The following is a 16,047-nucleotide window of genomic DNA, read 5'->3' as shown; positions in this document are numbered from 1 at the left end:
CTCTTACACACTCATCTGAATGAGTAATTTCCTGGTTTAATCAAACCATGGTTTGCTGTTTGCATCTAAGTTGACAATGTGCAAAGTGTATTTACATAGCTGTGTTTTTAGAAGCTTTGAATTACTCTGAAATGTTAAAGCGTAGAAATTACTAACCGTTAATCTACTAATCTTCTCAGGAATTGTTGTGGTGCTATGTGATGTGTGTGTTTGTTTTAGTAGAGTTTACTTTAAAATACTAGTTTGAGAAAATGTCTTCATCATTCCTAACCTGGTGGCTCCGTCAATCTCTCTCCTCTGCAGACGTTGTCATTAAGCAAGGGAGTTTATCCTATAGAACTTCATGGGACTTGGATCTAAGTAAAAGTGCTTACCATTGTGCTGAAAATAATTTTCAGATAAGCATAATGAAACCATAAACAGATGATTGAAAAATGACTTGCAAGAAGAAATAAAGCATGTTTCAAATTTCCAGCAAATTCATGTGGTTCAAACTTCATGTACTGATAGAGTTGCTGAGAGAGACCTAAGCAGAAGTTTCCCACAGCATTCACACTTTGCAGCTTTATTGTTAGTTTCTGGCTGCTGAAAGTGGAAAGGTAGAAGACTTGCTGTTGGTAATTATCTCTTTCAAAGACAGAAAGCTGTAACTTGCCCTCTGTTTTGTCCTTTCTTAATTGTTATATAGGCAAACGGCGGAAATCTTCTCCCAAACCTCTTATTCTAAGTGAAGCTAAAAAGCAGTTAATGATCTACAGACTACCTCAGGTCCTCCGGCTGCACCTTAAACGATTCAGGTGAATTGGAGGTGGGCGGGGAAATAAAGGATCACCTTTGTATCTGGAAGAATGGCGTGGATATAATTTTTATACTATTACTGGACATTTCATTAAATGGCACTCTTGCATACCTTTTACTTTTGAAGAGAAATGCAAGAATGTTTCATGTCCCTCTTTGATTCTCTGTCAGAACAGAGCACAGATGAAGCACCCATTTGTAAAAAAAAAGATCTGATGCACACAGTAAGAGGCTCCTTGTTTGTTTTAGAACCATTGTAGCACAATATTATCCACTATTGCAATGTGCATTTGTGCCTTGAATTTGCATCCCTACTTCTTTCCAAGCGCTATGCTTGAACTCCTGTTGATTGTTCTTCCGATACTGTAAATGGATTCAAGTTATTGCAAGTAGGAATTCTGCAAGTCATGAATGTGCAGGGCAGTGAAGAGATTTGTCTTTCAAACTGGCATAAAAGGCTGCTGGTGTCCTCCTGGGGGTGGGGTAGATGTGGGAGGAATTGACTCAGCCTTTTGAATACCATAGGAGCACCAGTGGAGTACGGTAAGTTTGAATAGACACATCTGTGGAAAGAAGTGACAACACTGCAGCCGCAATATGTTATTATGAAAGCATAATCGAACAAGCTTGTGTGTTGTAACTGTAGAACTTCCTCTAACATATCTGATGCTGACATCTGTTAAACAGGTGAAATTGTAACCAAATGAGTAAGCTTATCCTTTCCACCTAAAAATGAGAATTCTGAATCCAGTATTAGCTTGTTTTAAATGTCATCACTATTCACTGTTAGTGGATACCCCATAGCAGGTTGTGATTGTAGATAATTGTACAATTCTGCTGAATTTTATGTTAAAGAGGATCTCTATTTTGGCCACCTCCAGGGTTGAGATTTTACACAAAGTGTGTTTTGTTTGTTGTATCCATTTTTTGCAGATATATAAAACCTCAGAACAAGATTCTTTAATTAGACTGAGCTGTATATATAACTTGCCTGTCTTTTAGCAGGAAAACCCCTTTTGTAATATTTATGCCTAAGAATGGGAGTTCTTTTATTGGGCCAACTTACATCCAATAAATAGTATTGACTTACCCATCTTACATTTCTAAGAAAGCAAGAAGGCAGAAAATAGTCTTCTCAACTTGGGGATGTATTTTTATTTCTAATTGGTAATTTTTGAGTTTACTAAAATGTAATTGCTAATGACCTAGGAAGCTACTTTGAATCACTGCTAAGCCTAATGATTATAGTCCTTTACTAAATAATAGTTTCTTGATCATCAGTTTCAGAAAATAATTAAAGTAGTTTGAAAATAAAAGCAGAACAGTTTTCAAAATGTATTGCATGGAATAATATTGTTGAAGAAATACATTTTACAAAATCATATACAAAGGCCTGTACTTCATATTGTAAGACCGACTATATTAAGTGCAGTAAATTAGGACCATTCAGTTGAAATTTTTCATCAAGTGCACTATCCAGAATATCATAATTCTTTGAAATCTTGTTATAGCTTTGCTACAGCTGTCAACGCCCCTGCCATTTTTTTAAAAAAGCTCTTTTGATTGCACGCCTTTGTATTGCAGGTGGTCTGGGCGTAATCACCGTGAGAAGATTGGGGTCCATGTCCTCTTTGACCAGGTATTAAACATGGAACCTTACTGCTGCAGGGACACTCTCTCTTCTCTTGACAAAGAGACCTTTGTCTATGACCTCTCGGCTGTGGTGATGCATCACGGGAAAGGGTTTGGCTCAGGACATTACACGGCATTTTGCTACAACACAGAGGGAGGTGCGTGTGCCTTGTTATAGGGAGAAATTTTTGACTGATTGCATCTTGTAGAATGACCACTTCTTAAAAATGTATTTGTTTCCTGCAATATCATAGCTGTTTCCACAGTACATCGCTAGTAGTATATCTGCTGGTAGCACTAGGAATTAAACTGCTTTTCTTCTTGCTTGTAGTCAATCAGAATAGATTATATTGCTTGCTCTAAAAAAGAAAAGTCATATTCTAGTTTTCTTTTACTTAATATTCACATTGAATTAAACTATTTTGCTTGCTCGGTGAATTGCTATTTCTCTTTCTCCAAACTATAAGCAGACTTGTTCAGATGATAAATTCACACTGAATGGAGAACATCCACACTTCATTATTGTCTTGCATCTCCCTTCAAAATGTTAATACAGCATATTTCCCCAGCCATCTGGAGAAAAGCAAAATTACAATTATCTTTTCTTGAATTTTATCCAGGATAACACTGTAAAATGGGGAAGCTTAGATAACATAGCAGTATATTTGGCTGAGACCCAGAAAGCCCCTTTTAGGAGCAGCCATATGTTTGGGATTGCTTATTGGAATTGTTGACTTGTATTCCTTGAACAGCAGCAGAACCATAGTATGTCAAAAACTCCTTTTGTAAGTCCCCTTGAATTTCAAGAATGGCTTGCTTTTGAGCACATGGGGCTGCTGTTCAATACAAATGTCCTCTTGGACACATTATATTGTGGTTCTCTCTGTAGCTTCTGTAGAAGTGCTACAGAAGCTCAATGGTTCATCTGTCTGTGGACCAGTTCAAAAAAAGTATTTGTCTGGATAAATCCCTGCCATTAATAAATTGTGTTTCTCTTCTTTTTAGGGTTTTGGGTCCACTGCAATGACTCCAAGCTGAATGTATGTAGTGTGGAGGAGGTATGCAAAACCCAGGCCTACATTCTTTTTTATACTCAAAGAACCGTGCAGGGCAAAGCAAGTATCTCAGAAACACAACTTCAAGCTCAGGTGCCGTCCAAACACAATGATAAAGATAGAAGACTGACACTCCCCTGAAAGGAAGCATCAACTGGCTTATTTTTATTTTATTTTTTTAAAAGCCTTTTGGAGTTCACTCATCTTGGCGGGAACAAATACTGCTGCAGGAATTATTTGGATCCACAGTCTGGAAAAGTGGGCCTCCTACTATGTGCAACTGTTCTATGAGATTGTAGCAGAACATCTATTTTTTTTAAGGACAGATGTATTTGTAAAACCCTTCCTCCTCTAAACAAAACAAAGAGTAACAGCCTCCAATGTCTAGGACTATTTATCTTCTTTCAAAGAGAAATCATTATGGTATGGAAAAGTAGGTGCATTCAAATTTCTGTGTACAACCAGGATATAAAGCCATCAAATTGACCATAAATATAACAATTCCTCCAGAAAAAGAATGAATCAGCACAGCTGACTTAATCCTTGATCTCTTGATGTGGTGAACTGTTGTTGCACCTCTTGGTGTAAATAACGTAGCCAGTTACCGGTATTATACAGTGTATAATATAGTCACCATCCATCTTTCTAACCCAGCGTAATTTGGGTAGATGGTGTTGTACTGTACTAAAACACATGCTAAGATCTTTTACACTAGGAAAATGTGTTCATCAACCCTTGTTTATTATTTTTGTAATGGGCATTTCATCTTTTGTCCCCTGCAGTCATTCCAGTTTCTTGGAATGAACAAAAGCTGAAATTATACAGAACGCTGAATATGTCACATATTTTGAGTATGTACTAAAAATTAGAGAAACTGTTTTTCTTCCCCTCTATTTTCAGCATCTTCTAATAGGACAAAAACTTAGACTGAATTTACAGTCTACATTTTCGTCTGTAATGATTGCAGTTGTTCTGGGTTAGCCTTGGCTTTTGGGGCTTTCGTAATGTATTGGCTATAACATGATGGTCACCATATGAATTGGTCACGTGACTCCACCCAGTTTCACAGTTGAGGATTAGATTTCCTGTACTCATTTTCTTTTTCTTCTGCTGCTATTGGAACATATCAACTCTTACCCTAAGTGCATAGCAACTTTTCAGATGCAAAAAAGAACTAACAGGGAAGAAGCAGCCATCACACAGATAAAGCAAGAAGAGGCCCTAATAGTGTCCTGAATTTTGTCAACTTCCTCCCAGTCAGTTTCCCTTTCGTAGTGTTTTTTGGGGCAATAGGAAGGGTATCCATCTTCATTCTCTTCTCTAACCCCCAGAAAACTAGCTCCAAACTGTGAGTGTTTGTCATCACAGTATGCTTAGTCACATGCACATGACCAACAAGATAAACAATTCATTACTATGCTATCCTATGTTGAGTTACCATTAAGAGCTCTTGCTGACCCTAACTATTACCACTGTTGCATCTCTGTAGAAAGGACATACTTAGAAAGCACAGGAATCTGTGTGGCTAAACGAACAGCTTGTTGCTTTGGAACTTGGAAATATTGATACGATAGCATAAAAATCCCACAATTGTGTATTAACTTAATGAAGATAAAGATAACTTTTCTTGGGTTTGTAACTAGGCTTTCAGGACTCTTTTTGCCACCAGTTGTATCAAGAAATCATATCCCTAACTGCTCATAAGAAATAGGCTAGTTAAATTGTGACAGAAATCAGTGCAGCATCATTGTAAATCTGGTGAAGTTTGACTCTGATATGGATGCTGAGCTTCACAAAATTTGAGAAATCTAATCCTGCAATTGTAATGATCAAATATCAGTGTTTATCTGCTACAGGGTTCCTCTGTTAGAGCAGAACACATGCATTTCAGTAAACAATTCTGGAGAAGAGCACATGCCTTTTCAAAATTCCTGAAGATAGTCTCTTGCCACAGGAGCTTCTGCTCAGTATAGGATTCAGCTTTCAATGTAAATTAGAAATTTCTGGGGAAAATGGATCTCAAAAAGATGGACATGTGTCTGGTGTGTTCAAGTTTTTATCAAGTGCTTTATTGCTTTCTGTGGCTACTGTGAACCCATCTTTCCAAGTCCATTGATAGCTTCCTGATATTAGTAAATGGCAAATTTGCTAAAATGACAAAAATCTAAGGGTTTGCCCCTTCTTGCATTGGAAGTAGGGAGAAAACAGCAGGGGTTTGTAACACACAGCCGTGATTTGGGACTGTGCAGCACACACTGATTCCAGTAGACACTGGTCTGCTGTTTGGACTGGTAGTAAAAAGTTCAGGTGTACTGGATCAGCATGTCTGATACGCCAGAAAGCTCTATCGGCAAGCATCCTTAGTAAGAAATTCAGTTAATGAAGCTCGGCTCGTACTTGTCATCTGAGAGCAGACACAACAGTGTTTTTAAATATAGAAAGCTGAATCCCTATAAATCATGATGCAGCACTGCAGTAGATACAGCCAGTAGCAGATGGGGCTGTATTGCTGTTCTGGCTTCCAATGACTGCATTGCTGCCATTTACCACGAGGAGGCAGCAAAACAACAGGGCATGGCAACAGGGCTCCTATGCAGTGCTGAGCTCTCCACTGTCTTGCCCCTTCCCCTCCAAGTGGCAGCATTGCAGTATTTGGGAGCCAGGAGAGCAATGCAGCCCCACCTGCACCACCCACTACTAAATGCAGCTATGAAACCAGATTTCTCAGTAGTATGGCTGCCAACTGACCACTAGTAGCAACTTGATGTGCAGATAATAGCATGTGGAGCTTTTCACAGCATGAAGATAGACACTATCACCTACTATTGCCTCCGCATCAAGCTGCTGTTAAAGGTGTAGCTAGAGATTGGTGGAGGAGCTGGCAAGCCTACTGTTAATACTCATCTTTTGACTGGGTATTTCAAACATTTTAAAGTTTTTAAGTAGGTACAGCTGACGCCTAAATTAGATTCATAGAGTTGGTGGGAGGGTTGTATGGGTACCACGAATGCTTTGTGTTTCCTAAGCAGATTTGGACAGTAGTTGCCTCTCATGTGATTAATGGGGTGGCACGAGATGTGGAAATGAGTGCAATCGAAAGTTACCTTAATAGGGAAAGAAGGAACTGTGCTTTTGAATTGTGCTTGCTGTTTCCAACACTGTGAGGTTTCTGTAATAATTAGCTTTTATTTGGAAGCGATAGCGTATAGCATTTTTTATGCTGTTTCTTTTATATCTGTCCACTGCTAGCAGTGCTCCTGCTATGCTGTACACTGTTTTAAAGTGTCCTGGTTGACAGAAAATGTGATAACAATTGGCATTCTTAATAGTTCCATATCTTACCATTACAAAGAAGCCTAGCAGAATAACCAATCAGTTAACCTGTCTTCCCGTGTTAATTTTCCTAGCATTCAGCTCCTTTGTTGCATGTGTTAACCCTGAAAAACGTTTAGCACTGAACAGTGCTTCCCTTCTCCCAAGAGCCACTGTGTGTACTTGTAGGATATGACCAAAAGCACACCCACATTTGTTAACCCATGGAAATCATTCAATTTACTTTAAGGTTTATGCTCCTAAACATGCTTGTTAGGAAGCAAGCCCATTTAACTCAAGTTACAGGTAGGTAGCTGTGTTGATCTACCATAGTCAAAACAAAAATAATAATAATAAAAAATCCTTCCAGTAGCACCTTAGAGACCAACTAAGTTTGTTCTTGGTATGAGCTTTCGTGTGCATGCACACTTCTTCGGATATCATGCACACGAAAGCTCATACCAATAACAAACTTAGTTGGTCTCTAAGGTGCTACTGGAAGGATTTTTTATTTTGTTTCCATTTAACTCAGTGAGACTTATTTCTGAGTAAACATGTTTAGGATCCGGCTATAAGATGTATACACACAGGAATAAGTTGGGTATAACAAGTGTTCCCATTATCACTAGAGCAAAACTAGTTGTGTGTCTATAGCTAAAACTAGCTACAAAAAAATAAATAAATTAAGATGCATGGAGCAATTCAGTACATCAAGATTTTGAAAATGAGTCTTTATTAGGATAGCTAAGGGTTTTATTAGCTTGATGTAATATTTCTCGGTCTTAGAAGTCTGTGGAAGTACAAGCAGGCAGTGATCAGAACTAAAAGGCTTTGAAATAGGAACTAATGGTCTTCATCAAATTTGGACCACTTGAATAACTGCCCACTTCCTCTCACTGAAGGCAGATTTAGACATTGCCCTTGACAAAAATGGCATCCTCAGGTCAAATATTCCCCGTCACTACATTTCGGCACACAACCTATGGTGTGACAGCACACAGTTTCCTTAGCTCAGCAATGGGAAAAAACATACAATGATGTCATGAGGATGGGTGTGCCTAAATGTTACTGAGGGGTATGGGAGAATACTCCACAAGGGATTGCTATTTTCAGTGGCAGATCCATATTAAGTATAACAATGTGTTCCCCCTTACATCTCTGCAACCCTAGTGTTTTAAAACAGAGAACCACCTTCCGTTTTTATTAAAATAAAGGCAGAGGAGGACAGAGACCTATTTATTCACATATTCTTTCATAATATTTTAAATATGGAATTTCAACCAACTAACTTGTTCTTTAAATTTGTGCAGAAAGGGGAAAATATTAATGAAATCCTTTTATATCAGAAGTTTCCTACAGGCACTGGGGAAATAACCCTAACTTTACAAAGCAAACAAGTTGATTTGAAGAGCATCCTAGCAAACGACTCACTATTATACCACAAAATTGAACTGTGCAGACGCTTATTTTTATTTGCTTTTGAACTATAGGTGATATCCAGTGGCAAGTCATCCTTGGAGCAGTGGGTCTCCTCCTAAGTATGACAAGCATTAGATATTGCCCTAGGTGTGTGCGTGCACTTCAGGGAAACCCTAACACGCCTATCAGTTAAACCTTACAAATAAAATTGGTGTTAAATGTGTCCTATGGACTCACAAGGAGAACTTTAAAAACATTCATGTTGTCTCTTTCTGATTGTAAAGATCCATTTTACTAATATGCTTTGTGTGCCAGGTATGTGTGATAGGAGAAAATGAGTTTTGAATGTCAACAAATTATCCCCAACACAAACTGCAGCCACATTTAAACAGTATTGCTGACTGAAAATTTGTATGAATGGGGTGAAAGTTGTGGGATTAGTTTTGCCTACCGATAAAGCTTTGTGAACAATTTTTTTAAGATAAAAAAATTGGTGCCTTGTATCTAATTACATTTTGCATGGGACACAAGTTTAATTTTCTCCCCCTCCCAAATTTGTGTCTTTACAATACTTTAGTAGTATTGGCTTTTTTACATTTCATATCTGTATGTGAATGGGGAAAATGGTTCCTACCAGCAACTTGATGTATTTACTGTATGTGTCTAAAGACTGTATTTCTAATAATGCAATTGATTTGCTCAAAAGTAGATCATAATTTTGGTTTTTGTGTTAAATCTTTGTCAGTAAAAAGTTTTTTCAAATTAGGATTATTCCTCTTGAAGCAAGTACTTCATAATTATGGTGTGAAAAGTTAAGAATGCCTGGAGCAATCTGTTGACAAAGCAGTTTGGAAAAGGCTATGAAATTGCTGACTGGTGCCTTGCAAAGACATCCGTTCTCTTCTACCATGGTACTGCTTCTTTCCATTTCCAGATCCTGGGAGGACAAACAGTCCTATCTTTATACAGATAGTATATGATATGTATGGGTGCTTGAAGCTAAACATCTATATGTAAAGGTGCTTAATAGAATCCAACATCTAGTGAACATTGTTTCATGATATCATGCCTAGCATCTAGTTTAACTAGCAATATCCGTTATCCTTAAATACAGCACCTCAAGTAAGATAAAAGCATATGGTCACTGCTGCATTGTCAAGCACATCTTCAGTCAGCTTAAGTCTGACAGACTTACAGTGCAGAATGCACTGGAACTATGTAGATGGTGTAAGCTTAACCGTGGCTTCCAAATTCAGTTCATGTTAGGTGGATGTCAGAAAAAGAGAACTGCTACATATAGAAACATAGCAATGATACATTGGATTGCAGAAAAATAATGCTTTCTTTTCATAGAAAAATTGGCCGTATACAAGTAGTATCAACTGAATTTAAAATCAGGCTAGGGTTGCCATGTTTTAAGTGCACTGATATAGAGTGGAAGTAGCCTCACCTTCCCCTCTCTCACTCTCTCTCTCTCTCTCTCTCACACACACACACACACAATCCTTTTATCTATCCTCCCACTGCCTATATAGTTAGGTGTCCTGTTTGCTACTGCACAAAACAGGTGTGAAAGCCTCAGCTTTCAATGTACAATTCTCATATTTAGGGTTGCAACCAAGCACCTTTGTGTGTCTTGCAGCTTCTATTTTCTTTTGACTTCATTCAATCCAAAATAACTAATACTCCAAACAAAGTCAATGAAACAAGACTTAGGAAAAAATTAATGCTTAGAACTAAACACAGAGCTTGCTAGCTGTTCAGTATTTAAGGAAAGCACCATTTTGTAATCAAACTTGCAAAACTTACGTGAAAAGGCTTTTAGATCCCATTGAGAGTTTCTGGTATCATAGATGTGTGATGTATGGTGTATCATGTCCACTGAGGGGAAGGGACTTGACAACCTTAGCAGCAGAGGGCATGTGAGCAGGAGATCAGCACTGTGCAGGCACACAGCACAGAGCTAGCAGTCTCCACCACCCACTGATAAGGGCACCTGGTCCCATTCCCCATTAGTCAGTACTGTCAGCCTCTTATTTAACTACCAGTAGCAGAGATGGTCCTGACCAGAAGCATGTATAGGCCTCATGGTTGACTATAGCATATTTGGCAAAGAAATTTTATGTTACCGAATTGCATAATTTTAGGCGTTTTTGTTTGGTTCAGGTTTTAAAGGCAAAAGTAGATTACTATAACTAAATCTTGAATTAAAAGAAACTCTGCTATGCTTAAGTTCACTTATACAAATCTGCACAATGGGCACTGGTTGCACCTCGAAATGTAAACCTAATCACATGTACACAGAAACAAGTTCCACTGAAGATGTGTGTGTAAGTCTAGTCTGAAAACAAGAGCAAATTTCTGCCACTACTTTTAAAAATTGTCACCACAAAATGTTTTTAAAACAAGTGTCCTGAAAATTCTTAGATGAGAGTTCAGAATTTTAAAACGCACAAAATCAGATCTCTGAAATAGCACCTTACAGTAGTATAACCTCTACTTCACAAAGGTTCTTTACAAAGGTACTTAAATTTGCCACAGCTCCCCAAAGCCATACACTTCTGATTACATTATATTAGCAGTAATTTAAAGAGTAGGGGGGAAAGTCTGTACAGTTTTGTCTTAAATGCAGATTTATGGCTACTAGTAATTTGCAGGGGAGCTTTAAGGCAATGCTGACTGCAGTTATACTTGTAACTACTGCTTGTTTGGCGTTGATCACTTAGCCACACTCAGGCAATGGTTAAGACTGCCTCAGCTCCAAATGGGTTTGGTTGGATAATAGGTAGGTAGGTAGTGGTGGAGAACAGATCAATTTATGAGCAACTGATTTTACCCATTCACAGCATAAATGTTATTGAAACACAGCTACTCATCTTTTACATATTGCACTGAACTGGGTTTAATAGTTTATAAATAAAAAGGCTCAAGAGGTGTGTTATAAGCAGGTACAAAACTAAGTTGGAATTTTTGCTAAATATGCTGAATAATACGTTCTTTCTACTCAAGAATATGCGTCATAGGACTTGGGCAGACACACCCACCCCCCACAGGGCCAATGCTTTGGCAACTGAAGTCTTCATTAACTCCTTAGGATTCAACTATCTTTTATCTCCATATGGGAAGGAGGAATGGGTGGCTCTAATGAAGAAACACAAATATTGTTAAAGGGAACTTTAAAGAGACACATTGTAATGATGATGACATTCTTCTACAAGACCAACAGCGTTCCAACCCGTATGATTAAAAAATAATAATTAACAAGTAGTTTCCCATTAACCTCAGAGGCATTATAGAGCAGTCCAAGACACCAAAATGCTATGCAACACCAAACAGTTCCTTTTCCACATACAATATACCATCATAATTCACAATACCACACAACTCTCTATGCTGGCTGAAAATTGTTCATAAGTGAATGGTCACCTAGGCCTTTTAAAAATGTATTTTCCCTTTGAATAGTTAACATGTCCTACTTAAAAACACAGGACTGGGGCTTGTTACTTCTTTAAGTGTGAAATATGAATCATGTTTTTATGATTTTTGTAAATCTTTACTCTTTTTACCTTGTTTTTGTAAGCTGAAATTTCCTATTAAAATGAAAAAGTCCAATGCACTGGCATGTCTTTATTTCACACTTCAGAATCTGTTAAACTCTTGGTACAGAAGTTGATTCCATCTGCAAAAGAACTTATATTTTCTGGCAAAAATAGAACAGAAGGTACGACATTAATTGGACTCAATAGTGCTCCCAAGCAAGTGAAGTGAACATGATAAAAAGAAATGTACAGGTAAATTGTTGCCTCGGTGTTTTCTCTAGTCCTTCACTCACGATGTTGATGCCCCCAATTGCTTCAATAGAAGCTGCATTGCAGATAACATCCCATGTAAATCAACGCAGTGATGAATCAATTCATTTGGTCTTAAAGCAAGAGGGAAACTCAGACTTCATGCAGATCTACTTCGTTCACGTCTGTAAGGAAAAGTTGGAGGTCTAAGATGATAGGCTACTACACAAGTGAACAACATACAGCTTTTCCAATAAGTGGACAGGGCCCCATAAACTATTAATACCTTGTGCAACACAGCAGTCATTTCAAACTAGCTTTGTGGCAGAAGGAACATAAAACAAATTTGAAGAGTGATACCTGTCTAAAGCATACTCAAATCAGGCCTATCAAATCAAGGGACTTAAGTTCATTTATTTCAGCACACTCAGGCAGGTGAAACAAAAAATAAAACAAAGCTTAGAGAACTATAAACAGTGTTTTCATAGCTCAACCTAAGGTGCAACCGAAGAAGTTTAGACTTCTGTTACATAAATTAGACTGTACTGCCAATCTAATTTATGTAACAGAAGTCTAAACATATTCAACAGTTTCAGACATCTAGCGCTTGGCTACAAAATTATCTGATAGACATTTCTTTCAAATTATTCTCCTTGTTTGAAAATGACTGACTATAAAGGTAACTAAAAATATTGTGCTTTGAATTGTTTAAGGCAAATTACACAGGGAACCCTGTGTCATATTAACTCTATGGAAATGGCAATGATAAGGATGATGGAAATTGTAGTCCCAAACATCTGGAGGGCCAGAGTTTGCCTATGCCTGTTCTAGATCATTTCTGGGGGTAATATTACATTCTAGAGTGGGGGTGGAGGACCTCCACCCTGTGTGTTGGGTTTGGCCCACCAGTACATTTTGTGCTGTGAGAGATTTCACTTTCTTGAGGCAGTGAGAGATTTCACTTTGGGTTTGGCCCACCAGTACATTTTGTGCTGTGAGAGATTTCACTTTCTTGGGTTCCATGATCACTGCAGATGGTGACAGCAGTCACGAAATTAGAAGACGCCTGCTTCTTGGGAGAAAAGCAATGACAAACCTAGACAGCATCTTAAAAAGCAAAGACATCACCTTGCTGACAAAGGTCCGTATAGTTAAAGCTATGGTTTTCCCAGTAGTAATGTACGGAAGTGAGAGCTGGACCATCAAGAAGGCTGATCGCCGAAGAATTGATGCTTTTGAATTATGGTGCTGGAGGAGACTCTTGAGAGTCCCATGGACTGCAAGAAGATCAAACCTATCCATTCTCAAGGAAATCGACCCTGAGTGCTCACTAGAAGGACAGATCCTGAAGTTGAGGCTCCAGTACTTTGGCCACCTCATGAGAAGAGAAGACTCCCTAGAAAAGACACTGATGTTGGGAAAGATGGAGGGCACAAGGAGAAGGGGACGACAAAGGATGAGATGGTTGGACAGTATTCTCGAAGCTACTAACATGAGTTTGGCCAAACTGCGGGAGGCAGTGAAGGATAGGCGTGCCTGGCGTGCTCTGGTCCATGGGGTCACGAAGAGTCGGACACGACTGAACGACTGAACAACAACAACATTTTGTGCAAGCCCCACCCACATTCCCTACCCTTGATGTGAAGCTCTCAAAGGTCCTGACAAACTGCTGGTTGTCCAGAGCCTTTGAAGCAATGCACAAAGTGGGGACCCAGTACTAAGAAGGAGAGTTCTCCCTACACATCAGCCAATGCAAAGGGAGAACAATCCTGTTGAGTATGGGCCTGTCAGACAACTTCCTTATGGGAAGCCCTTGGGTATTCCCAACCTCAACAAAAAGCAAGATCACACCCTCCCACATCAGGAGAGGAGCTGATTCTGCTGATCATTGGGCCCAAGAGAGCAATCAGGCACTCTACAGCAGTTTCTGCCACCTTTTTAAATACCACCCCAGGGTGCTGCAAGAGTGCTCAGCTCTTGCTCTCTCGCACTCAGTCCCCACAATCCCGTCTGAGTACAGGAGAGTGGGGACTGACTTAAAAGATGAGGAGAAACCACTGTAAAGAGCGCTCAGCCACCCCCCAATTATGCTCAGATGGAATCACAGGGAGTGCAAGTGTTTTTGATGTGGGATTGGCAACCCACCTGACAATCATGTGGCATGGACTGCCCGGTCCACCTGTCAAACCTGGTCCATAGGGTGTAGCCAGATAAAGATCTTGCCCCCAGAGCCAAAAAGGCTCATCAACCCTGTTCTAGAACAGGAATATGATTTTTGCATAAAGAGGTTTTTCATGACAGTTTCCTGTAGCTCTTCCATTTCTGATGTTTTTCAACTTTCAGTAGCAAGTTCTCACTCCAACTTTAGATTAGGACAGGCATAGGCAAACTCGGCCCTCCAGATGTTTATGGCCTACAACTCCCATGATCCCTAGCTAGCAGGACCAGTGGTCAGGGATGATGGGATTTGTAGTCCCAAAACATCTGGAGGCCCGAGTCTGCCTATGCCTGGATTAGGAAAATATTTTCCATTCATCCAGAATGAAAGGGTGACCCTCAGCCTGAGTTTTATTTCTGTCAAAAAGATCTGTAGTACAACAGGCGAGTTCAATGGAATGGGCGCTATCAAAGATCTGCCCATGGCATTCATGTTTAGGAAATGAGACTTGCACAGAAAAGCAGGGTCCTATTTATTCAACCCTTCACTTAACTATTGATCTGACTGCGATGAGACAAATTAAGAGGATATATACAATCAGCACTATTTCCACAATCCTGGCTACTCACCATTTCTGCTATGCAGGAGGCTGTGGTGCCATCAAATCGATGTCTGTTAAGTTTCTAGCTACCCAAACTCCCACTGCAAAGAGACCCAGGTTAACTATGAGGTTCCTGAAACAAATACAAAGTAGGGTTAAGAGTCTGAAAAGTGGCAGCTAATATCACAATTTATGCACAATTCTGCTGGATTTCTTGCCTAGATACACTAATACCAGATATGAATGCATATTACATTCTTACTGCAATCATTCCACTGAACTCAGTGGGACTGACATCTGACAAGACATCCACAGAACTGCACTATATATAGCAGCATGAAGGGCCAGCCATGTTACTAACAGAACAGTCTATTCAAAACTGCCTGCCTTAACCAAAGTGCAGTAGAAGTGCTTCATCACTACACAAGTTCCTCTGGAGGTGAGGCTGCATTTAGCTAGTGTAATGCAGAACCCAGGGTTCAGTTTTCCTATGGGCACTACATGCTAATATTTCTCAAGATAGGTTGCTTCAATCTATGCTCAGAATGGATTCAAAACTCGCAGAGCCAGAGGACATAAAAAGTGCTGTCTGAGAAAAATTGCAAAGGCAATTCCTGCAATAACGGGAAAATGAGGATAAGCAGAAGGGCAAGGGATCCTGGGAGTAGATTTAGTATGGGCAGAACAACCTAAAAATATGTTCTGGCTTTTTGTTTAATGCTCGTTTGTTCTTTAGTTCCTGTTAATCAGGAGAAGCCTTTTCAACACTGGAAATGCTATGTTTTTTGAGGGTGGGAAGGGGGTGATGTTAAATTGGGGGGGGGGTGTATTCCACTTTATTTTGAAAAAAAACAAACTGGCCAGCTACAGGACCCCTCACGAGGCCCTTTTAAAACCGCGAACGTCAAACCGCGCATTAACTTTGGAGTGTACTGTACATCCTTACAGTACTCGAGGCCCCCCGTGCTTCCCAACAGGACAAGCGAGACACCGCACAGACCAGGGCGGCTCTCCCTCCTCCCTCCCCATCCCACCGCCCTGGGAGGAGACCGAAGCTCCTTCGTATCAATACTCCTCCCACCTGCGAAAGTCACTGCGGTCTGTGGCGAAGCGGTAGGCGCCCCGGATCCAGCCCCGTAGCCCCTCGGGCGTCACCGCGCTGGAGCTGCTTCCGCCGCCCGCTGCTTGCCCACCCGGCGCCATCGTCGCTGCTTCGGAACCTCCTCAGCGACGCACGAGGGCTCTTCTCCAGCCCAGGAACATCGCCCTCTGCTGGCGCTGAAG

General features: G+C 39.9%; 2 protein-coding genes and 1 long non-coding RNA gene across 8 annotated transcripts in view; 2 read left to right on the top strand and 1 right to left on the bottom strand.

Moving 5' to 3' along the window:
- The window catches only part of USP49 (ubiquitin specific peptidase 49), a 47,972-nt gene extending 43,962 nt beyond the window's left edge, over positions 1 to 4,010 (top strand). For 5 of the 6 annotated variants that reach the window (XM_033152696.1, XM_033152694.1, XM_033152695.1 and 2 more), the window contains 3 exons: positions 689 to 797; positions 2,383 to 2,588; positions 3,436 to 4,010. In XM_033152696.1, coding sequence (XP_033008587.1) covers positions 689 to 797; positions 2,383 to 2,588; positions 3,436 to 3,626 — 506 coding nt within the window. In that variant the 3' untranslated portion in view covers positions 3,627 to 4,010. The remainder of the gene's footprint in view (positions 1 to 688; positions 798 to 2,382; positions 2,589 to 3,435) is intronic. The other variant, XM_033152699.1, reaches the window with a different exon arrangement.
- A 2,107-nt stretch (positions 4,011 to 6,117) lies between these two features.
- Positions 6,118 to 10,797, top strand: LOC117048633. The gene is made up of 2 exons (XR_004426862.1): positions 6,118 to 7,096; positions 7,330 to 10,797. It is a non-coding gene; the product is annotated as an uncharacterized LOC117048633 (long non-coding RNA).
- A 1,033-nt stretch (positions 10,798 to 11,830) lies between these two features.
- TOMM6 (translocase of outer mitochondrial membrane 6) lies at positions 11,831 to 16,047 on the bottom strand. The gene is made up of 3 exons (XM_033152700.1): positions 15,845 to 16,047; positions 14,792 to 14,896; positions 11,831 to 12,189 (listed from the first exon to the last, which is right to left on the bottom strand). The coding sequence occupies exons 1-2, from the start codon at positions 15,964 to 15,966 to the stop codon at positions 14,800 to 14,802; spliced, it is 219 nt and encodes a 72-aa protein (XP_033008591.1). The 5' UTR covers positions 15,967 to 16,047; the 3' UTR covers positions 11,831 to 12,189; positions 14,792 to 14,799.

Source organism: Lacerta agilis, chromosome 6 (assembly GCF_009819535.1).
Source record: "Lacerta agilis isolate rLacAgi1 chromosome 6, rLacAgi1.pri, whole genome shotgun sequence".
Classification (NCBI taxonomy): domain Eukaryota; kingdom Metazoa; phylum Chordata; class Lepidosauria; order Squamata; family Lacertidae; genus Lacerta; species Lacerta agilis.
This window is presented reverse-complemented; position numbering and strand designations above follow the sequence as displayed.